Below are 19,626 nucleotides of genomic sequence, written 5' to 3'. Positions count from 1 at the left end.
CGGCCTACGCGATGATACAAGAATGAATTCGCTAACTGTCAAAATAACCGAGTTACAGGGTGTTAAAGTGGAATTTTTTTTAATACACCCTGTATACATTGCGCGATTGATTTCTGCGGTTGGGTTTCTCTTTTTTGAAGTGCGCCGACAGTGACATCTGTCAAGCTGACGTCATCAGCAAAACGACGTTACAGCGGCAACGTCGCACGGGCGCGTCTGCAAAATCCGACAACGTCGCATCGATCAACATTCGAATCGTCCAGAAATCGAGGGGGCGTGACGATCGGGTCACGTGCCAACAGATCCAATGGCGGTCGTCCACGAACGAGTTGATTGTCGCCGACGTTTCGTTTTTGGACGTGCATCATCAGAGAACGAGGCCCTGGAACGAACCACGTAAATGCCCTGTTTCGACTTACTTTGACATTTTTTCCTGTCATTGGCCACTTTTACTGTACAGAGTGGTCAAAAGAGGATTTCAACGCCTTTAAATTGATATATTGAACCACCCTGTAACTGTCAAAATAACCGAGTTTCACTAGAACGTCTCGATTTGTGCTACTGTCACTTTGACAGTCGATAACTCGGTTATTTTGACAGGTATCGAGTTGATTTTTTTGGAAGATTGTAGCTCACGGTGTTCTCTACAAACTGTCAAATGTCATGTTTTTACGAGAAATGTCACGTGACCGAGTTATTACACGAAATTCACCCGGATTGTACTACTGTCACTTTGACAGCACATAACTCGGTCATTTTGACAGGTATCGAGTTGATTTTTTTGGCAGATTGTAGCTCACGGTGTTCTCTACAAACTGTCAGATGTCATGTTTTTACGAGAAATGTCACGTGACCGAGTTATAACCCGAAATTTGCCTGGATGCACTAGAACGTCACTTTTTGTGCTACTGTCACTTTGACAGTCGATAACTCGGTTATTTTGACAGGTATCGAGTTGATTTTTTTGGAAGATTGTAGCTCACGGTGTTCTCTACAAACTGTCAAATGTCATGTTTTTACGAGAAATGTCACGTGACCGAGTTATTACACGAAATTCACCCGGATTGTACTACTGTCACTTTGACAGCACATAACTCGGTCATTTTGACAGGTATCGAGTTGATTTTTTTTGACAGATTGTAGCTCACAGTGTCTTCTACAAACTGTTAAATAATAAATTTGTACGAGAAATGTCCCATGACTGAGTTATTACAGGAAATTTACCGGATTGTACTACTGTCAATTTGACAGCACATAACTCGCTTATTTTGACAGGTATCGAGTTGATTTTTTTGAAAGATTGTAGCTCTGCCTTCTACAGACTGTCAAATGTCATGTTTTTCCGAGAAATGTCACGTGACCGAGTTATAACCCGAAATTTACCCAGATTGTACTGCTGTCAATTTGACAGCACATAACTCGCTTGTTTTGACAGGTATCGAGTTGATTTTTTTGACAGATTGTAGCTCTCAGTGTCTACTACAAACTGTCAAATAATAAATTTGTACGAGAAATGTCACATGACTGAGTTATTACAGGAAATTTACCGGATTGTACTACTGTCAATTTGACAGCACATAACTCGCTTATTTTGACAGGTATCGAGTTGATTTTTTTGAAAGATTGTAGCTCTGTCTTCTACAGACTGTCAAATGTCATGTTTTTCCGAGAAATGTCACGTGACCGAGTTATAACCCGAAATTTACCCGGATTGTACTGCTGTCAATTTGACAGCACATAACTCGCTTGTTTTGACAGGTATCGAGTTGATTTTTTTGAAAGATTGTAGCTCTGTCTTCCACAGACTGTCAAATGTCATGTTTTTCCGAGAAATGTTACGTGACCGAGTTATAACCCGAAATTTACCCGGATTGTACTGCTGTCAATTTGACAGCACATAACTCGCTTGTTTTGACAGGTATCGAGTTGATTTTTTTGACAGATTGTAGCTCACAGTGTCTTCTACAAACTGTCAAATAATAAGTTGATACAAGAAATATCACCTGACCGAGTTACAGGGTGTTCAATTGAAAAGTGTCAAAGTTCACCCTGTTTATAGTGTTTTTGACTTATTTTGCTCTGTGTTCTCCCTCCCTCTCTCTCTCTCTCTCTCTGTCGTATGAAGATGACGCGCAAGTGACACCTGCGCACCGGCCATTAATCGCCAGGTTGACGGCTGTCAAACCGTCAAACCGAAGCGACGGCCATTTTGCGGTGGGCGGCAGTTTACGGGCGGCAAAACGATCGTTTTTGGGCGGCATCGGGCGGCAATTGAAAATGGCGCGCGGCCACGACGATATTTACGATCGCGTCCAGAATTGGATCAGCAAACACGATTTCAAGGAGGACAGAGACTCCGAAACGGTTAGTGTCTCTTCATCTCTCTCTTTTTTGACGAATATCTCTCTTTAACGACCATTTATGGCAAAATTGCTCTCCTTCATTTTTGTAGAGAATTAAATTTTCTATAATTCTTGTTTTTTTTCATTTTTTTGATATCTCTTCATATAATGGAGTTACGGCCAATTAAATTTGCTCTTCTTTATTTAGTACTCATGTGCATTTTTGTCTTCCTAGTCATTTGTTTTTTTCTTTTTTTGTTCTTTATTTTTTCTTTTTTTGTTTTTTCTTTGTTTTATTCTTCTTTTTCGTTTCTTCTTTTTCCTTTTCTTCCTGTTTTCATTCTTCCTCTCTCCAATTTTTGTTTTGTTTTTTCTCATTCGTCTGTTTTCTTCTGGTTTCTTTTCTTTGTTTGTTTCATGTTTTTGTTCTTTTCTTCATTTTTGTCTTTACGTTTTTTATCTGTATACTTTTTAAGTTGTTTATTGGATAGCTGTTATGCTAAATAAATACATATTATTATTATTAGTCTTATCTTTGTTTTCTATTTTGTCTTCTTCTCATTTCCTTTCTTCTTCTTTTTATTTTGATTATTGCTAATTTTTTTGTATTGTTTGTTTTCTTCGTCTTTTTCGTTTTCTTTTTCTTGTCTTCTTCAACGTTTTTTTTTTAATTTTTCATTTTGATTTTTTTTGGTGTTTTTCTTTTTCTCTTTCGTCTTTTCAATTTTTTTCTTCACTTTTGTCTTCTACGTTTCTGTTTTTGTTTTTTCCTTTTAATTATTCTTTTTCTTCTTCTCCTTTGTCTTTTTCGTTTATTTATTCTTTTTCCACTTCTTCGCGTTTTTTTCTTTTATTTCAGTCTTCGTTTCGTTTTTTTTTATTTTGATTTTTTTATTGTTCATTTTTTGTGTTACCCGTTTTCTTCGTTTTTTTTTTTCTTCTCTTTCGTCTTTTCTATATTTTGTTTTGTTTTTTGTTATCTTCTTCTCCTTCGTCTTCTTTCCTTTTTCTTTTTATTATTTTCTGGTTTATTGCGATTTTGTTTTTCCTTATTTTTTCGTTTTTTTTATTCTTCATTGTCTTCTTCTCTTTCGTCTTTTTTGTTCTTCTTCTCTTTCTTTTTATTTTCAGTCTTTGTTTTGTTTCTTTTTTGGTATTGTCCGTTTTCTTCGTCTTTTTTATTTTTCTCTTTCGTCTTCTTTTCAATATTTGTTTTATTTTTTTTTTGTCTTCTACTTCGTCTTCTTTCCATTTTCTCTTTGTTTTTTTGACGTTTTTGTTTTTCCTTATTTTTTCTTTTTTTTTCTCTTCTTCATTGGCTTCTTCTCTTTCCTCTTTTTTGTTCTTTATTTTCCCTTTTTTTGCTTTTTTGTCTGCTTTGTTTTGCTCTTCTTTTTCGTTTCTTCTTTTTCCTTTTCTTCCTGTTTTCATTCTTCCTCTCTCCAATTTTTGTTTTGTTTTTTCTCATTCGTCTGTTTTCTTCTGGTTTCTTTTCTTTGTTTGTTTCATGTTTTTGTTCTTTTCTTTTGCCTTCTTCCACGTGTCTCTGTTTTTTTTTGTTCTTTTCTTCATTTTTGTCTTTACGTTTTTTATCTGTATACTTTTTAAGTTGTTTATTGGATAGCTGTTATGCTAAATAAATACATATTATTATTATTAGTCTTATCTTTGTTTTCTATTTTGTCTTCTTCTCATTTCCTTTCTTCTTCTTTTTATTTTGATTATTGCTAATTTTTTTGTATTGTTTGTTTTCTTCGTCTTTTTTTGTCTCTTTCGTCTTCTTCTTTCCGTTCTTATTTTTGTTTCAATATTTGTTTTGTTTTTTTTTTTCTTTGTTGGCTTCTTCCTATTTTTCTCCTATCTCCTTCGTCTTTTTTGTTTTCTTTTTCTCTTTTGTCTTCTTCAACGTTTTTTCTGTTTTTTCTTTTAATTTTTCATTTTGATTTTTTTTGGTGTTTTCCTTTTTCTCTTTCGTCTTTTCAATTTTTTTCTTCACTTTTGTCTTCTACGTTTCTGTTTTTGTTTTTTCCTTTTATTTATTCTTTTTCCACTTCTCGTTTTTTTCTTTTATTTCAGTCTTCGTTTCGTTTTTTTTTTATTTCGATTTTTTTATTGTTCATTTTTTGTGTTGCCCGTTTTCTTCGTTTTTTTTTTCTCTTTCGTCTTTTCTATATTTTGTTTTGTTTTTTGTTGTCTTCTTCTCCTTCGTCTTCTTTCCTTTTTCTTTTTATTATTTTCTTGTTTATTGCGATTTTGTTTTTCCTTATTTTTTCGTTTTTTTATTCTTCATTGTCTTCTTCTCTTTCGTCTTTTTTGTTCTTCTTCTCTTTCTTTTTATTTTCAGTCTTTGTTTTGTTTCTTTTTTGGTATTGTCCGTTTTCTTCGTCTTTTTTATTTTTCTCTTTCGCGCTCTTTCGTCTTCTTTTCAATATTTGTTTTATTTTTTTTTTGTCTTCTACTTCGTCTTCTTTCCATTTTCTCTTTGTTTTTTTGACGTTTTTGTTTTTCCTTATTTTTTCTTTTTTTTTCTCTTCTTCATTGGCTTCTTCTCTTTCCTCTTTTTTGTTCTTTATTTTTCCTTTTTTTGCTTTTTTGTCTGCTTTGTTTTGCTCCTCTTTTTCGTTTCTTCTTTTTCCTTTTCTTCCTGTTTTCATTCTTCCTCTCTCCAATTTTTGTTTTGTTTTTTCTCATTCGTCTGTTTTCTTCTGGTTTCTTTTCTTTGTTTGTTTCATGTTTTTGTTCTTTTCTTTTGCCTTCTTCCACGTGTCTCTGTTTTTTTTTGTTCTTTTCTTTATTTTTGTCTTTACGTTTTTTATCTGTATACTTTTTAAGTTGTTTATTGGATAGCTGTTATGCTAAATAAATAAATTATTATTATTATTCTTATCTTTGTTTTCTATTTTGTCTTCTTCTCATTTCCTTTCTTCTTCTTTTTATTTTGATTATTGCTAATTTTTTTGTATTGTTTGTTTTCTTCGTCTTTTTCGTTTTCTTTTTCTTGTCTTCTTCAACGTTTTTTCTTTTAATTTTTCATTTTGATTTTTTTTGGTGTTTTCCTTTTTCTCTTTCGTCTTTTCAATTTTTTTTCTTCACTTTTGTCTTCTACGTTTCTGTTTTTGTTTTTTCCTTTTAATTATTCTTTTTCTTCTTCTCCTTTGTCTTTTTCGTTTATTTATTCTTTTTCCACTTCTTCTCGTTTTTTTTCTTTTATTTCAGTCTTCGTTTCGTTTTTTTTTTATTTTGATTTTTTTATTGTTCATTTTTTGTGTTGCCCGTTTTCTTCGTTTTTTTTTTTCTTCTCTTTCGTCTTTTCTATATTTTGTTTTGTTTTTTGTTGTCTTCTTCTCCTTCGTCTTCTTTCCTTTTTCTTTTTATTATTTTCTGGTTTATTGCAATTTTGTTTTTCCTTATTTTTTCGTTTTTTTATTCTTCATTGTCTTCTTCTCTTTCGTCTTTTTTGTTCTTCTTCTCTTTCTTTTTATTTTCAGTCTTTGTTTTGTTTCTTTTTTGGTATTGTCCGTTTTCTTCGTCTTTTTTATTTTTCTCTTTCGTCTTCTTTTCAATATTTGTTTTATTTTTTTTTTGTCTTCTACTTCGTCTTCTTTCCATTTTCTCTTTGTTTTTTTGACGTTTTTGTTTTTCCTTATTTTTTCGTTTTTTTTTCTCTTCTTCATTGGCTTCTTCTCTTTCCTCTTTTTTGTTCTTTATTTTCCCTTTTTTTGCTTTTTTGTCTGCTTTGTTTTGCTCTTCTTTTTCGTTTCTTCTTTTTCCTTTTCTTCCTGATTTCATTCTTCCTCTCTCCAATTTTTGTTTTGTTTTTTCTCATTCGTCTGTTTTCTTCTGGTTTCTTTTCTTTGTTTGTTTCATGTTTTTGTTCTTTTCTTCATTTTTGTCTTTACGCTTTTTATCTGTATACTTTTTAAGTTGTTTATTGGATAGCTGTTATGCTAAATAAATAAATTATTATTATTATTCTTATCTTTGTTTTCTATTTTGTCTTCTTCTCATTTCCTTTCTTCTTCTTTTTATTTTGATTATTGCTAATTTTTTTGTATTGTTTGTTTTCTTCGTCTTTTTTTGTCTCTTTCGTCTTCTTCTTTCCGTTCTTATTTTTGTTTTTTTTTTTCTTTGTTGGCTTCTTCCTATTTTTCTCCTATCTCCTTCGTCTTTTTTGTTTTCTTTTTCTCTTTTGTCTTCTTCAACGTTTTTTCTGTTCATTTTGATTTTTTTTGGTGTTTTCCTTTTTCTCTTTCGTCTTTTCAATTTTTTTCTTCACTTTTGTCTTCTACGTTTCTGTTTTTGTTTTTTCCTTTTAATTATTCTTTTTCTTGTTCTCCTTTGTCTTTTTCGTTTATTTATTCTTTTTCCACTTCTTTTCGTTTTTTTCTTTTATTTCAGTCTTCGTTTCGTTTTTTTTTTTTATTTTGATTTTTTTTATTGTTCATTTTTTGTGTTACCCGTTTTCTTCGTTTTTTTTTTCTTCTCTTTCGTCTTTTCTATATTTTGTTTTGTTTTTTGTTGTCTTCTTCTCCTTCGTCTTCTTTCCTTTTTCTTTTTATTATTTTCTGGTTTATTGCGATTTTGTTTTTCCTTATTTTTTCGTTTTTTTATTCTTCATTGTCTTCTTCTCTTTCGTCTTTTTTGTTTTTCTTCTCTTTCTTTTTATTTTCAGTCTTTGTTTTGTTTCTTTTTTTTTTCTTTTTTGGTATTGTCCATTTTCTTCGTCTTCTTTCCATTTTGTCTTTGTTTTTTTTTTACGTTTTTGTTTTTCCTTATTTTTTTTTTCTCTTCTTCATTGGCTTCTTCTCTTTCCTCTTTTTTGTTTATTTTTTCTCTTTTGTCTTCTCAATATTTATTTTCTCTTTTTGTTTTCTTTGTTTGCTTCTTCTTCGTTCCGTTTTTTTTTTCGTTTGTTATTTTCCCGGTTTTTTCTTTACGTTTTGTTTCTCGTTTGTTAGGGTGTCACGTGGGACGTTTCATCCGATTTGACGTCGATCACGCGCAGTTTGAACGCGACGACGCGCGGCGCCGAATACGCCGGCGTCAAGGTCGAGCAACGCACTGACGTCATCAATTGCGCCGAAGCCGAGTTCCGCTGTCAGTCGTCGTCGAACGAGGAACTGGCCGAATTGGTGAAGGCGCTGAAACAGCAAGGAAATGTCGGCGCAGGCGCATGCGCAACGAAAAAACCGCTTTCCAAATTCAATTTGATGAAATCGGTGTCCGCCCCTCCCGCCAATTTCTCCGTTATCGTGGAGGGGGAAGAATCCGTACGTTTCCCTCCTCTCCTTCCCTCTCCCCACCTTTTCTAACTGTCAAACGTGTAAAATTGCAAAATTTTCGAAAAAAATACGTATTTTTTGAAAATTTACTTTTCGAGTCACATTTTAGTCAAAATTGATTTGACAGTCTTGAAATTTGTGATGTTTTGATTATCAAGTCAATTTTGACTTAAAAAAAAAACAGTTTTAATTTTTTTTATTTTTTGGTTATTTTGTTACAAAAATTTTAACACTGCTAAAAAAACGAATTAATAAAAAAATACTAAAGATCAAAAAATGTTAAAAAAATAAAATACAAAAACAAGTGTGTGAAAAGTGTAAAAAGTACAAAAAAAAACAAAAAAGTATAAAACATTAACAAAAGTGAAAAGAAAATAACAATATTGGAGAAAATAACCTAAAAAACAAATTAATAAAAAAAATCAATGTAAGTTCAAAAAATTTAAAGAAATTACCTAAAAAAAATACTGAAAAAAATTAATAGAAAAGGGAAAAAGTAATACAAAAAAAATATATATGAAAATGACAAACTTGAAATTGAAAAGTATAAATGCTAATTTAAAAAAAAATTTGTTTTTTTTTGTTATTTTATTAAAAATTACAAAAATTAATTTAATAATTTTTTTTTTTTATTTAAATTTTTGGTCAATTTTTAACTTTTTTTCAAGTAATTTTTGACTTTTTTTGCTCTTGTTAATTCAAAAATTGACTTAATTATAAATAAGTACAGAATTTGATATCAAATAGCAGTTTTCAAGTCAATTTTCATGAATTTGAAGTCAATTTGCTAATTTTGAGTAAATTTGATGTCAATTTTCAATTTTCATTAATTTAAAGTCATGTTCAGATTTTTTGGTAAATTTCTATGAATTTGAGGTCAATTTGCATTATTAAAGGCAATTTTCGTCAATTTGAGGTCAATTTGCAGTTTTTAAGTCAATTTTCATGAATTTGACATCAATTTCCAGTTTTTAAGTCAATTTTTATGAATTTAAGTTTGAATTGAAATTTTCAAGTTAATTTCTATGTATTTGATGTCGATTTTTAGTTTTCAAGTCAATTTTCATAAATTTGACATCAATTTGCAATTTTTAAGTCAATATTTATGAATTTGGGGTCAATTTTCAGTTTTTAAATCAATTTACCACTTTTACAAAGTTTGACTCCTTTTCAATCGCAAATTGACCTTTAAATTCAAAAATTTCAGAAATTTTATGTCAATTTTCAAACTTAACAGTCAAATTTCAAGTAGTGTAGTTCAAGTCAATTTTTGAATTTGAAACAAATTGAGTCAATAACTCCCTTATTTGACATTTGAACTAAAAATATGTCATGTGACAATTTGTAAACGACATTTCGAGCTACAAAATTGGTCATGTGACATTTTGACGTAACTGTCAAAAGAACAAAGTTAGCGACTGTCAAAGTGCTGGAAATGCGTATTTGACAGTCTTGCTCGTTGAAGGCTTCCGCGTGCGATAGCTCCTTTATTTGACATTTGAACTAAAAACATGTCATGTGACAATTGGTAGAGGACATTGCGAGCTACAAAATTGCTCATGTGACATTTTGACGTAACTGTCAAAATAACTTGGGGTTTTATTAATTTTTTTTTCACTTTTCTTAATGTTTTATATATTTTTTTTTTGTTTTATTAACTGTTTCAACAATTATTTTTTATACTGGTTTTAAGTTTGTAATTTGTTTTTTTTTATTTGTTTGTATATTTTTTAAAATTTATTTATTAATTAAATTTTCTTGATTGGAAAATTGGAAATTAATTAACAAATGCAAGTAAAAATCAGAATCTGAAAAAATTGACTCAACGGACATAAAATGAAATCAAAATAAATAAATAAATATATTTTTTTCTTTTTTTATGGATTTTAATTTTAGTAAAATTTAAATTTATTTTTATGTATATTTTTTTATTAATTTGTTTTTTAGGCTATTTTTTCTAGTATTTTTATTTTTTTCACTTTTATTTGTGTTTTTATATATTTCTGAGTATCCTAATTTTTTTGTACGTTTGAATTGTTTTAATAATCACTTTTTTACTTGTTTCAAATTTGTAATTTTTTTTTGTTTTTTTTTTTAATTTTTTTTAATGTTTCCAGGCTTTATCATTTAAAAAAAATATATGTATATTTTATTAATTTGGTTTTTTTTTAGGCTATTCTTTCCAATAATTTAATTTTTTTTGTACTTTTTTTACTTTTACTTTTATTGTATTTTATTTTTTTTAATTGTTTCAAAAAATACTAAAAATCAAAAAATGTTAAAAAAATAAAATACAAAAACAAGTGTGTGAAAAGTGTAAAAAGTACAAAAAAAACAAAAAAGTATAAAACATTAACAAAAGTGAAAAGAAAATAACAATATTGGAGAAAATAGCCTAAAAACAAATTAATAAAAAAAATCAATGTAAGTTCAAAAAATTCAAAATCACCTAAAAAAAATACTGAAAAAATTAATAGAAAAGGGAAAAAGTAATACAAAAAAAAATATATATAAAAATGACAAACTTGAAATTGAAAAGTATAAATGCTAATTTAAAAAAAAAATTGTTTTTTTTTTGTTATTTTATTAAAAATTACAAAAATTAATTTAATAATTTTTTTTTTTAATTTAAATTTTTGGTCAATTTTTAACTTTTTTTCAAGTAATTTTTGACTTTTTTTGCTCTTGTTAATTCAAAAATTGACTTAATTATAAATAAGTACAGAATTTGATATCAAATAGCAGTTTTCAAGTCAATTTTCATGAATTTGAAGTCAATTTGCTGATTTTGAGTAAATTTTATGTCAATTTTCATTAATTTAAAGTCATGTTCAGATTTTTTGGTAAATTTCTATGAATTTGAGGTCAATTTGCATTATTAAAGGCAATTTTCGTCAATTTGAGGTCAATTTGCAGTTTTTAAGTCAATTTTCATGAATTTGACATCAATTTCCAGTTTTTAAGTCAATTTTTATGAATTTAAGTTTGAATTGAAATTTTCAAGTTAATTTCTATGTATTTGATGTCGATTTTTAGTTTTCAAGTAAATTTTCATAAATTTGACATCAATTTGCAATTTTTAAGTCAATATTTATGAATTTGGGGTCAATTTTCAGTTTTTAAATCAATTTACCACTTTTACAAAGTTTGACTCCTTTTCAATCGCAAATTGGCCTTTAAATTCAAAAATTTCAGTAATTTTACTGAAAAATTATTTAAATTATTATCGACTTAACAGTCAAATTTTAAGTAGTGCAGTTCAAGTCAATTTTTGAATTTGAAACAAATTGAGTCAATAACTCCCTTATTTGACATTTGAACTAAAAACATGTCATGTGACAATTTGTAGAGGACATTGCGAGCTACAAAATTGCTCATGTGACATTTTGACGTAACTGTCAAAATAACTTGGGGTTTTATTAATTTCTTTTCACTTTTCTTAATGTTTTATATTTTTTTTTTGTTTTTTTTTTAACTGTTTCAACAATTATTTTTTATACTGGTTTTAAGTTTGTAATTTGTTTTTTTTTATTTGTTTGTATATTTTTTAAAATTTATTTATTAATTAAATTTTCTTGATAAATTGATATTTTTTAAAAATTGGAAATTAATTAACAAATGCAAGTAAAAATCAGAATCTGAAAAAATTTACTCAACGGACATAAAATGAAATAAAAATAAATAAATAAATATATTTTTTTTCTTTTTTTATGTGTTTTAATTTTAGTAAAATTTAAATTTATTTTTATGTATATTTTTTTTATTAATTCGTTTTTTAGGCTATTTTTTCTAGTATTTTTATTTTTTTCACTTTTATTTGTGTTTTTATATATTTCTGAGTATCCTAATTTTTTTGTACGTTTGAATTGTTTTAATAATCACTTTTTTACTTGTTTCAAATTTGTAATTTTTTTTTGTTTTTTTTTTTTTAATTTTTTTTAATGTTTCCAGGCTTTATCATTTAAAAAAAATATATGTATATTTTATTAATTTGTTTTTTTTTTAGGCTATTCTTTCCAATAATTTAATTTTTTTTGTACTTTTTTTACTTTTACTTTTATTGTATTTTATTTTTTTTAATTGTTTCAATAATTGCTTTTTATACTTGTTTGAAATTTGTAATTATTTTTTTTTCTATTCATTTTTTTAAATTTTTTTTATCAATTAATTTTTTGTTTGCAGGAATTGCCGGAAAGCCAGAAACGTAGCGAGTTTTCGTTCAAAACGATCAAAACGTCGTCGCAAGCGAACAATCAAACGTCGCGTCCGTCGAGCAGACACAAACGTAACGTTGCCGACGTTGCCAACGTTCAAAAAGCGCCGTCCAGTCTCGATCGGAAACAACGAAAACGACGCACTTTCGAACGAATCGCCGGTCCGAGCGTGGTGAGTGCATTTTCATAAGCGCCCGCACGGAAATACTGCACAATTTGGCAAATGCGCGCTATTTTACTTTCAATCACACTATGTCAGGCTTGTTTAAGACATTTTAGGCTTTTCGACATGGTTTTCACAATTTTAAGTAAATTTTCTGCATTTTAGGCTTATTTAAGAAATTTTAGGTTAATTTGAAGTATTTTAGGCTTTTCGAGATAATTTTAACAATTTTAGGTCCATTTTCAGCATTTTAGGCTAATTTTCAACAATTTAGCTGAAATTAGTGCATTTTAGGCTAATTTAAGCTTTTTGACATAGTTTTGACAATTTTGCGAAAATTAAATTAAATTTACGTTAATTTTCAGTATTTTAGGCTTATTCAAGGCATTTTAAGCTCTTCTAAGACATATTAGGCTTTTTTAAGGCATTTTACACTGATTTGAGGCATTTTAGGCTTATTTAAGACATTTTATGCTAATTTTCAGCATTTTAAGATCATTTACGACAATTTAGATTCATTTATGGCATTTTAGGCTTATTCAATGCATTTTAAGCTCATTTAGGACATGTTAGGCTTATTTAAGGCATTTTAGGATAATTTGAAGCATTCTAAGCTCTTTGAGGACAATTTAGGCTCCTTTAAGACATTTTAGGCTAATTTAGGACATTTTACCCTCATTTAAAGCATTTTAGGCTTATTTAAGGCATTTTTAAGCTCATTTAGGACATGTTAAGCTAATTTAAAGTATTTTAGGCTAATTTAGGTCATTTTAACTTCGTATAAGTCAGTTTAGGATAATTTGAAGTATTCTAAGTTCATTTCGGACAATTTAGGTTCATTTAAGGCATTTTGGGCTATTTTAGGACATTTTAGGCTTATTCAAAGCATTTTAAGCTCTTTTAAGACATGTTAGGCTTATTTAGGACATTTTAGGCTAATTTTCAGCATTTTAAGATCATTTACGACAATTTAGATTCATTTATGGCATTTTAGGCTTATTCAATGCATTTTAAGCTCATTTAGGACATGTTAGGCTTATTTAAAGCATTTTAGGATAATTTGAAGCATTCTAAGCTCTTTGAGAACAATTTAGGCTCCTTTAAGGCATTTTAGGCTAATTTAGGACATTATCTCCTCATTTAAAGCATTTTAGGCTTATTCAAGGCATTTTTAAGCTCATTTAGAGCATGTTAAGCTAATTTAAAGTATTTTAGGCTAATTTAGGTCATTTTAGCTTCATTTAAGTCATTTTAGGATAATTTGAAGTATTCTAAGTTCATTTAGGACAATTTAGGTTCATTTAAGGCATTTTGGGCTATTTTAGGCTTATTCAAAGCATTTTAAGCTCTTTTAAGACATGTTAGGCTTATTTAGGACATTTTAGGCTAATTTTCAGCATTTTAAGATCATTTACGACAATTTAGATTCATTTATGGCATTTTAGGCTTATTCAATGCATTTTAAGCTCATTTAGGACATGTTAGGCTTATTTAAAGCATTTTAGGATAATTTGAAGCATTCTAAGCTCTTTGAGAACAATTTAGGCTCCTTTAAGGCATTTTAGGCTAATTTAGGACATTATCTCCTCATTTAAAGCATTTTAGGCTTATTCAAGGCATTTTTAAGCTCATTTAGAGCATGTTAAGCTAATTTAAAGTATTTTAGGCTAATTTAGGTCATTTTAGCTTCATTTAAGTCATTTTAGGATAATTTGAAGTATTCTAAGTTCATTTAGGACAATTTAGGTTCATTTAAGGCATTTTGGGCTATTTTAGGCTTATTCAAAGCATTTTAAGCTCTTTTAAGACATTTTAGGCTAGTTTTCAGCATTTTAAGATCATTTACGACAATTTAGGTTCATTTATGGCATTTTAGGCTAATTTGAGGCTTTTTAGGCTTATCTAAGACATTTTATGCTAATTTTCAGCATTTTAGGCTAAATCAAAGCAGTTTAGGCTTATTTAAAGCATTCTAGGCTCTTTTAGGATAATTTAGGTTTATTTAAGGCATTTTAGGTTATTTGAGGCTTATTTAAGACATTTTAGGCTAATTTTCAGCATTTTAAGATCATTTACGACAATTTAGATTCATTTATGGCATTTTAGGCTTATTCAATGCATTTTAAGCTCATTTAGGACATGTTAGGCTTATTTAAAGCATTTTAGGATAATTTGAAGCATTCTAAGCTCTTTGAGAACAATTTAGGCTCCTTTAAGGCATTTTAGGCTAATTTAGGACATTTTCCCCTCATTTAAAGCATTTTAGGCTTATTAAAGGCATTTTTAAGCTCATTTAGGACATGTTAAGCTAATTTAAAGTATTTTAGGCTAATTTAGGTCATTTTAGCTTCATTTAAGTCATTTTAGGATAATTTGAAGTATTCTAAGTTCATTTAGGACAATTTAGGTTCATTTAAGGCATTTTGGGCTATTTTAGGCTTATTCAAAGCATTTTAAGCTCTTTTAAGACATTTTAGGCTAATTTTCAGCATTTTAAGATCATTTACGACAATTTAGGTTCATTTATGGCATTTTAGGCTAATTTGAGGCTTTTTAGGCTTATCTAAGACATTTTATGCTAATTTTCAGCATTTTAGGCTAAATCAAAGCAGTTTAGGCTTATTTAAAGCATTCTAGGCTCTTTTAGGATAATTTAGGTTCATTTAAGGCATTTTAGGTTATTTGAGGCTTATTTAAGACATTTTAGGCTAATTTTCAGCATTTTAAGATCATTTACGACAATTTAGGTTCATTTATGGCATTTTAGGCTTATTCAATGCATTTTAAGCTCATTTAGGACATGTTAGGCTTATTTAAAGCATTTTAGGATAATTTGAAGCATTCTAAGCTCTTTGAGGACAATTTAGGCTCCTTTAAGGCATTTTAGGCTAATTTAGGACATTTTACCCTCATTTAAAGCATTTTAGGCTTATTCAAGGCATTTTTAAGCTCATTTAGGACATGTTAAGCTAATTTAAAATATTTTAGGCTAATTTAGGTCATTTTAGCTTCATTTAAGTCATTTTAGGATAATTTGAAGTATTCTAAGTTCATTTAGGACAATTTAGGTTCATTTAAGGCATTTTGGGCTATTTTAGGACATTTTAGGCTTATTCAAAGCATTTTAAGCTCTTTTAAGACATGTTAGGCTTATTTAAGACATTTTAGGCTAATTTTCAGCATTTTAAGATCATTTACGACAATTTAGGTTCATTTATGGCATTTTAGGCTAATTTGAGGCTTTTTAGGCTTATCTAAGACACTTTAGGCTAATTTTCAGTATTTTAGGCTTATTCAATGCATTTTAAGCTCTTTTAGGACATGTTAGGCTTATTTAAAGAATTTTAGGATAATTTGAAGCATTCAAAGCTCTTTGAGGACAATTTAGGCTCCTTTAAGGCATTTTAGGCTAATTTAGGACATTTTCCCCTCATTTAAAGCATTTTAGGCTTATTCAAGGCATTTTTAAGCTCATTTAGGACATGTTAAGCTAATTTAAAGTATTTTAGGCTAATTTAGGTCATTTTAGCTTCATTTAAGTCATTTTAGGATAATTTGAAGTATTCTAAGTTCATTTAGGACAATTTAGGTTCATTTAAGGCATTTTGGGCTATTTTAGGCTTATTCAAAGCATTTTAAGCTCTTTTAAGACATTTTAGGCTAATTTTCAGCATTTTAAGATCATTTACGACAATTTAGGTTCATTTATAGCATTTTAGGCTAATTTGAGACTCTTTAGGCTAAATCAAGGCAGTTTAGGCTTATTTAAAGCATTCTAGGCTCTTTTAGGATAATTTAGATTTATTTAAGGCATTTTAGGTTATTTGAGGCTTATTTAAGACATTTTAAGCTAATTTTCAGCATTTTAAGATCATTTACGACAATTTAGGTTCATTTATGGCATTTTAGGCTTATTCAATGCATTTTAAGCTCATTTAGGACATGTTAGGCTTATTTAAAGCATTTTAGGATAATTTGAAGCATTCTAAGATCATTTACGACAATTTAGGTTCATTTATGGCATTTTAGGCTAATTTGAGGCCTTTTAGGCTTATCTAAGACTTTAGGCTAATTTTCAGTATTTTATGCTTATTCAATGCATTTTAAGCTCATTTAGGACATGTTAGGCTTATTTAAGACATTTTAGGCAAATTTGAGGCATTTTAGGCCAAATCCAACGACTAACATACGCAAGTATTTCCGGGCGCGCGCTTTCTTTTTAACCCACCCTGTATATTCATATTCCTTCTCTCTCTCTCTCCTCACTACCACGTCCAATCTCGTCCGTCCTTTTTTCCAGATTTACTCCCGTTGGTTTTTGCCGTTGATGGAGACGCTCTTTGTCGGCATTTTACTGCTCACTTTTGACGTTTACGTCAATCCCGAACAGTACCGCGAGAAACCCGCCATTACGTCGTTTCTAGACCAATTTTGGACTCAATAAATCCACCCTGTATAATATTAAGACTGTCTTTTGTTTATTCTTGCTCTCTCTCTCTTTCGCAACGTAACTACGATGTCACAATGTAATTTGGCCAGTTTTGTAACAGCGTTACATAAATGTAACGTTGCCGCAACGTAACCGTCAAGCTTTAGATTGTATTTGACTGCATTTTTTACTCTTGACACTTTAACTGAAAATACCCCGACTATTTGACAACTTCGCTACTCGAGAGTGATGACTACTGTCACTTTGATAGCCCGTAGCTCGATCATTTTGACAGGTATCGAATTAATTTTTTTGACGGATTGTAGCTTAGAGTGTTCTCTACAAACTGTCAAATGTCATGTTTGTACGAAAAATGTCACCTGACCGGGTGATTGCACGAAATTTGCCTGAATCCACTAGAACGACACGATTTGTACTACCGTCACTTTGACAGTCAATAACTCGGTTATTTTGACAGGTATCGAGTTGATTTTTTTGTCAGATTGTAGTTCACCGTGTTCTCTACAAACTGTCAAATGTCATGTTTTTACGAGAAATGTCACGTGACCGAGTTATTGCCCGAAATTTACTCGAATGCACTAGAACATCCCGATTTATACTACTGTCACTTTGACAGCCCATAACTCGGTTATTTTGTCAGGTATAAACAGAAACGACATTTGTTACATTAGTGTAACGTTGTCGCATTGCAACGTGCACGTAGTCGACGTGTTACATAAATGTAACGTTTCCGTAATTTTTGCAATTTTAGTGATATGTCGGTTTGCAACGTTACCGCGACGTAACCGCAATGTAACACTTTACCACAGAATATTAGTTACGTTTTATTATAGTTGTTAATGTAACACTATTTATTGAGACAGCGTTTTCCTAATGTAACAGCGTAACAATGTTTTGTTGGGTACCGTTGAAATCATGTTACTAAATTTGCGATTACGTAACACTGTTCGAAAAACGGATTTGTTCAAAAATCGTGTTACATTGCAGTTACGTTGGGGCATTGTTGCAAACCGACGTGCATTTAAAAAATAACAACATAAAGTTACGACAACGTTACACTTATGCGACCACGGTTGTTTTTGGTTTGTTCCATTGTGGCAACGTTACATTTATGTAACACTGTTGGAAAACCGAATTAGTTACGGTAAAGGTAAATTTAAAGGTTATTGTTGCGTTTCAAAAATGTTGTTTTTATGTAAGGCCATTAGCAGGCAAAAACATTCAAAAATCGTGTTATATTGCAGTTACGTTGGGGCAACGTTGCAAACCGACGTACATTTCAAAAATTACGGCGTTACATTTATGCAAGCACAGTTGTTTTAGGTTGATTACATTGCGGCAACGTTACATTTATGTAACAAAGGTCGTTTTGGTTTGGTAACGTTGCGGCAACGTTACTTTTATGTAACAGGTCGTTTTTGTTGATTACATTGCGGCAACGTTACATTTATGTAACAAAGGTCGTTTTGGTTTGGTAACGTTGCGGTAACGTTACTTTTATGTAACAGGTCGTTTTTGTTGATTACATTGCGGCAACGTTACATTTATGTAACAAAGGTCGTTTTGGTTTGGTAACGTTGCGGTAACGTTACATTTATGCAAGCACAGTTGTTTTAGGTTGATTACATTGCGGCAACGTTATTTTTATGTAACAAAGGTCGTTTTCGGTTTGTTACGTTGCCGCAACGTAACGGAGCGATGTTTTCGGATGAATTTTTAGGAGGAACGACAGCGAACGCTCGAGGAGATCTCGACGAATCGTCAAGATCGACAAGAGAAACGAAAGCAGCAACGTCGAAGGCAAACGGAACAATTCGTGAAAAGCATGCAAATGTTGCAAACGAATCGAAAATCGGACGAATCGGAACCGTTCGAGGATTATTCGATTTTTTTGTATCGGCAAACTGCGCCGAAATTCGAGGATCGCGTCAAAGTGCTGGAGAAACAGTTTACTTACGTCCCAGTAAGATGGCGCTGTTTGTTGTGTTTGCCCGTCACTAACACTGATTTCGTTTTTTTGCTTGTTTTTCGTGTTTTTTTGACAGTTTTGAACGTCAATCTGACAGTTGCATTGAATTCCCCGACCCCAAATTAGACGAAAATGTATATAATGTTACTTTTTGACGTGTTATGCGGCCATCTTGGATTTTCTGTCATTCAATGACAGTTAACGTCAATTTGACTGTTGCATTGAATTCCCCGTCCTTAAATTCGTCGGAAAAGAGTATAATGTCACTTTCTGATATTTTGGGCGGCCATCTTGGATTTACTGTCATCCAATGACAGTTAACGTCAATCTGACAGTGGGATTGGATTCCCCGACCCCAAATTAGTCGAAAATGTATATAATGTTACTTTTTGACGTTTTATGCGGCCATCTTGGATTTTCTGTCATTCAATGACAGTTAACGTCAATTTGACTGTTGCATTGAATTCCCCGTCCTTAAATTCGTCGGAAAAGAGTATAATGTCACTTTCTGATATTTTGGGCGGCCATCTTGGATTTACTGTCATCCAATGACAGTTAACGTCAATCTGACAGTGGGATTGGATTCCCCGACCCCAAATTAGTCGAAAATGTATATAATGTTACTTTTTGACGTTTTATGCGGCCATCTTGGATTTTCTGTCATTTAATGACAGTTAACGTCAATTTGACTGTTGCATTGAATTCCCCGTCCTTAAATTCGTCGGAAAAGAGTATAATGTCACTTTCTGATATTTTGGGCGGCCATCTTGGATTTACTGTCATCCAATGACAGTTAATGTCAAACTGACAGTTGCATTGAATTCCCCGACCCCAAATTAGACGAAAATGTATATAATGTTACTTTTTGACGTTTTATGCGGCCATCTTGGATTTTCTGTCATTCAATGACAGTTAACGTCAATTTGACTGTTGCATTGAATTCCCCGTCCTTAAATTCGTCGGAAAAGAGTATAATGTCACTTTCTGATATTTTGGGCGGCCATCTTGGAATTACTGTCATCCAATGACAGTTAACGTCAAACTGACAGTTGAATTGGATTCCCTGACCCCAAATTAGTCGAAAAAGAGTGTAATGTCACTTTTTGGCAGCCATTTTGGATTTACTGTCATCCAGGGACAGTTAACGTCAAATTGACAGTTGAATTGGATTCCCCGACCCCAAACTACCTGAAAATTAGTATATTG

General features: G+C 30.5%; 1 protein-coding gene across 17 annotated transcripts in view; it reads left to right on the top strand.

Annotated features, from left to right (window-relative positions):
* Mical (Molecule interacting with CasL) overlaps positions 1-19,626 on the top strand; it is a 159,038-nt gene that overhangs the window by 86,613 nt on the left and 52,799 nt on the right. For 10 of the 17 annotated variants that reach the window (XR_014180326.1, XR_014180325.1, XR_014180329.1 and 7 more), the window contains exons 16-20: positions 141-396; positions 2,126-2,364; positions 7,301-7,612; positions 11,807-12,010; positions 18,172-18,414. Coding sequence is in view for 10 of the 17 variants with exons in the window: in XM_081991833.1 (XP_081847959.1) it covers positions 141-396; positions 2,126-2,364; positions 7,301-7,612; positions 11,807-12,010; positions 18,172-18,414 (1,254 nt within the window). In the remaining 7 variants the exon portion in view is untranslated. The remainder of the gene's footprint in view (positions 1-140; positions 397-2,125; positions 2,365-7,300; positions 7,613-11,806; positions 12,011-18,171; positions 18,415-19,626) is intronic. The other 7 variants (XM_081991842.1, XM_081991841.1, XM_081991840.1 and 4 more) reach the window with 4 other exon arrangements.

Source organism: Ips typographus, linkage group LG13 (genome assembly GCF_016097725.1).
Source record: "Ips typographus isolate SLU linkage group LG13, UJ_Ityp_2.0, whole genome shotgun sequence".
Lineage (NCBI taxonomy): Eukaryota > Metazoa > Arthropoda > Insecta > Coleoptera > Curculionidae > Ips > Ips typographus.
The sequence above is the reverse complement of the archived record's forward strand: the minus strand, read 5'-3'. Positions and strand labels throughout refer to the sequence as shown.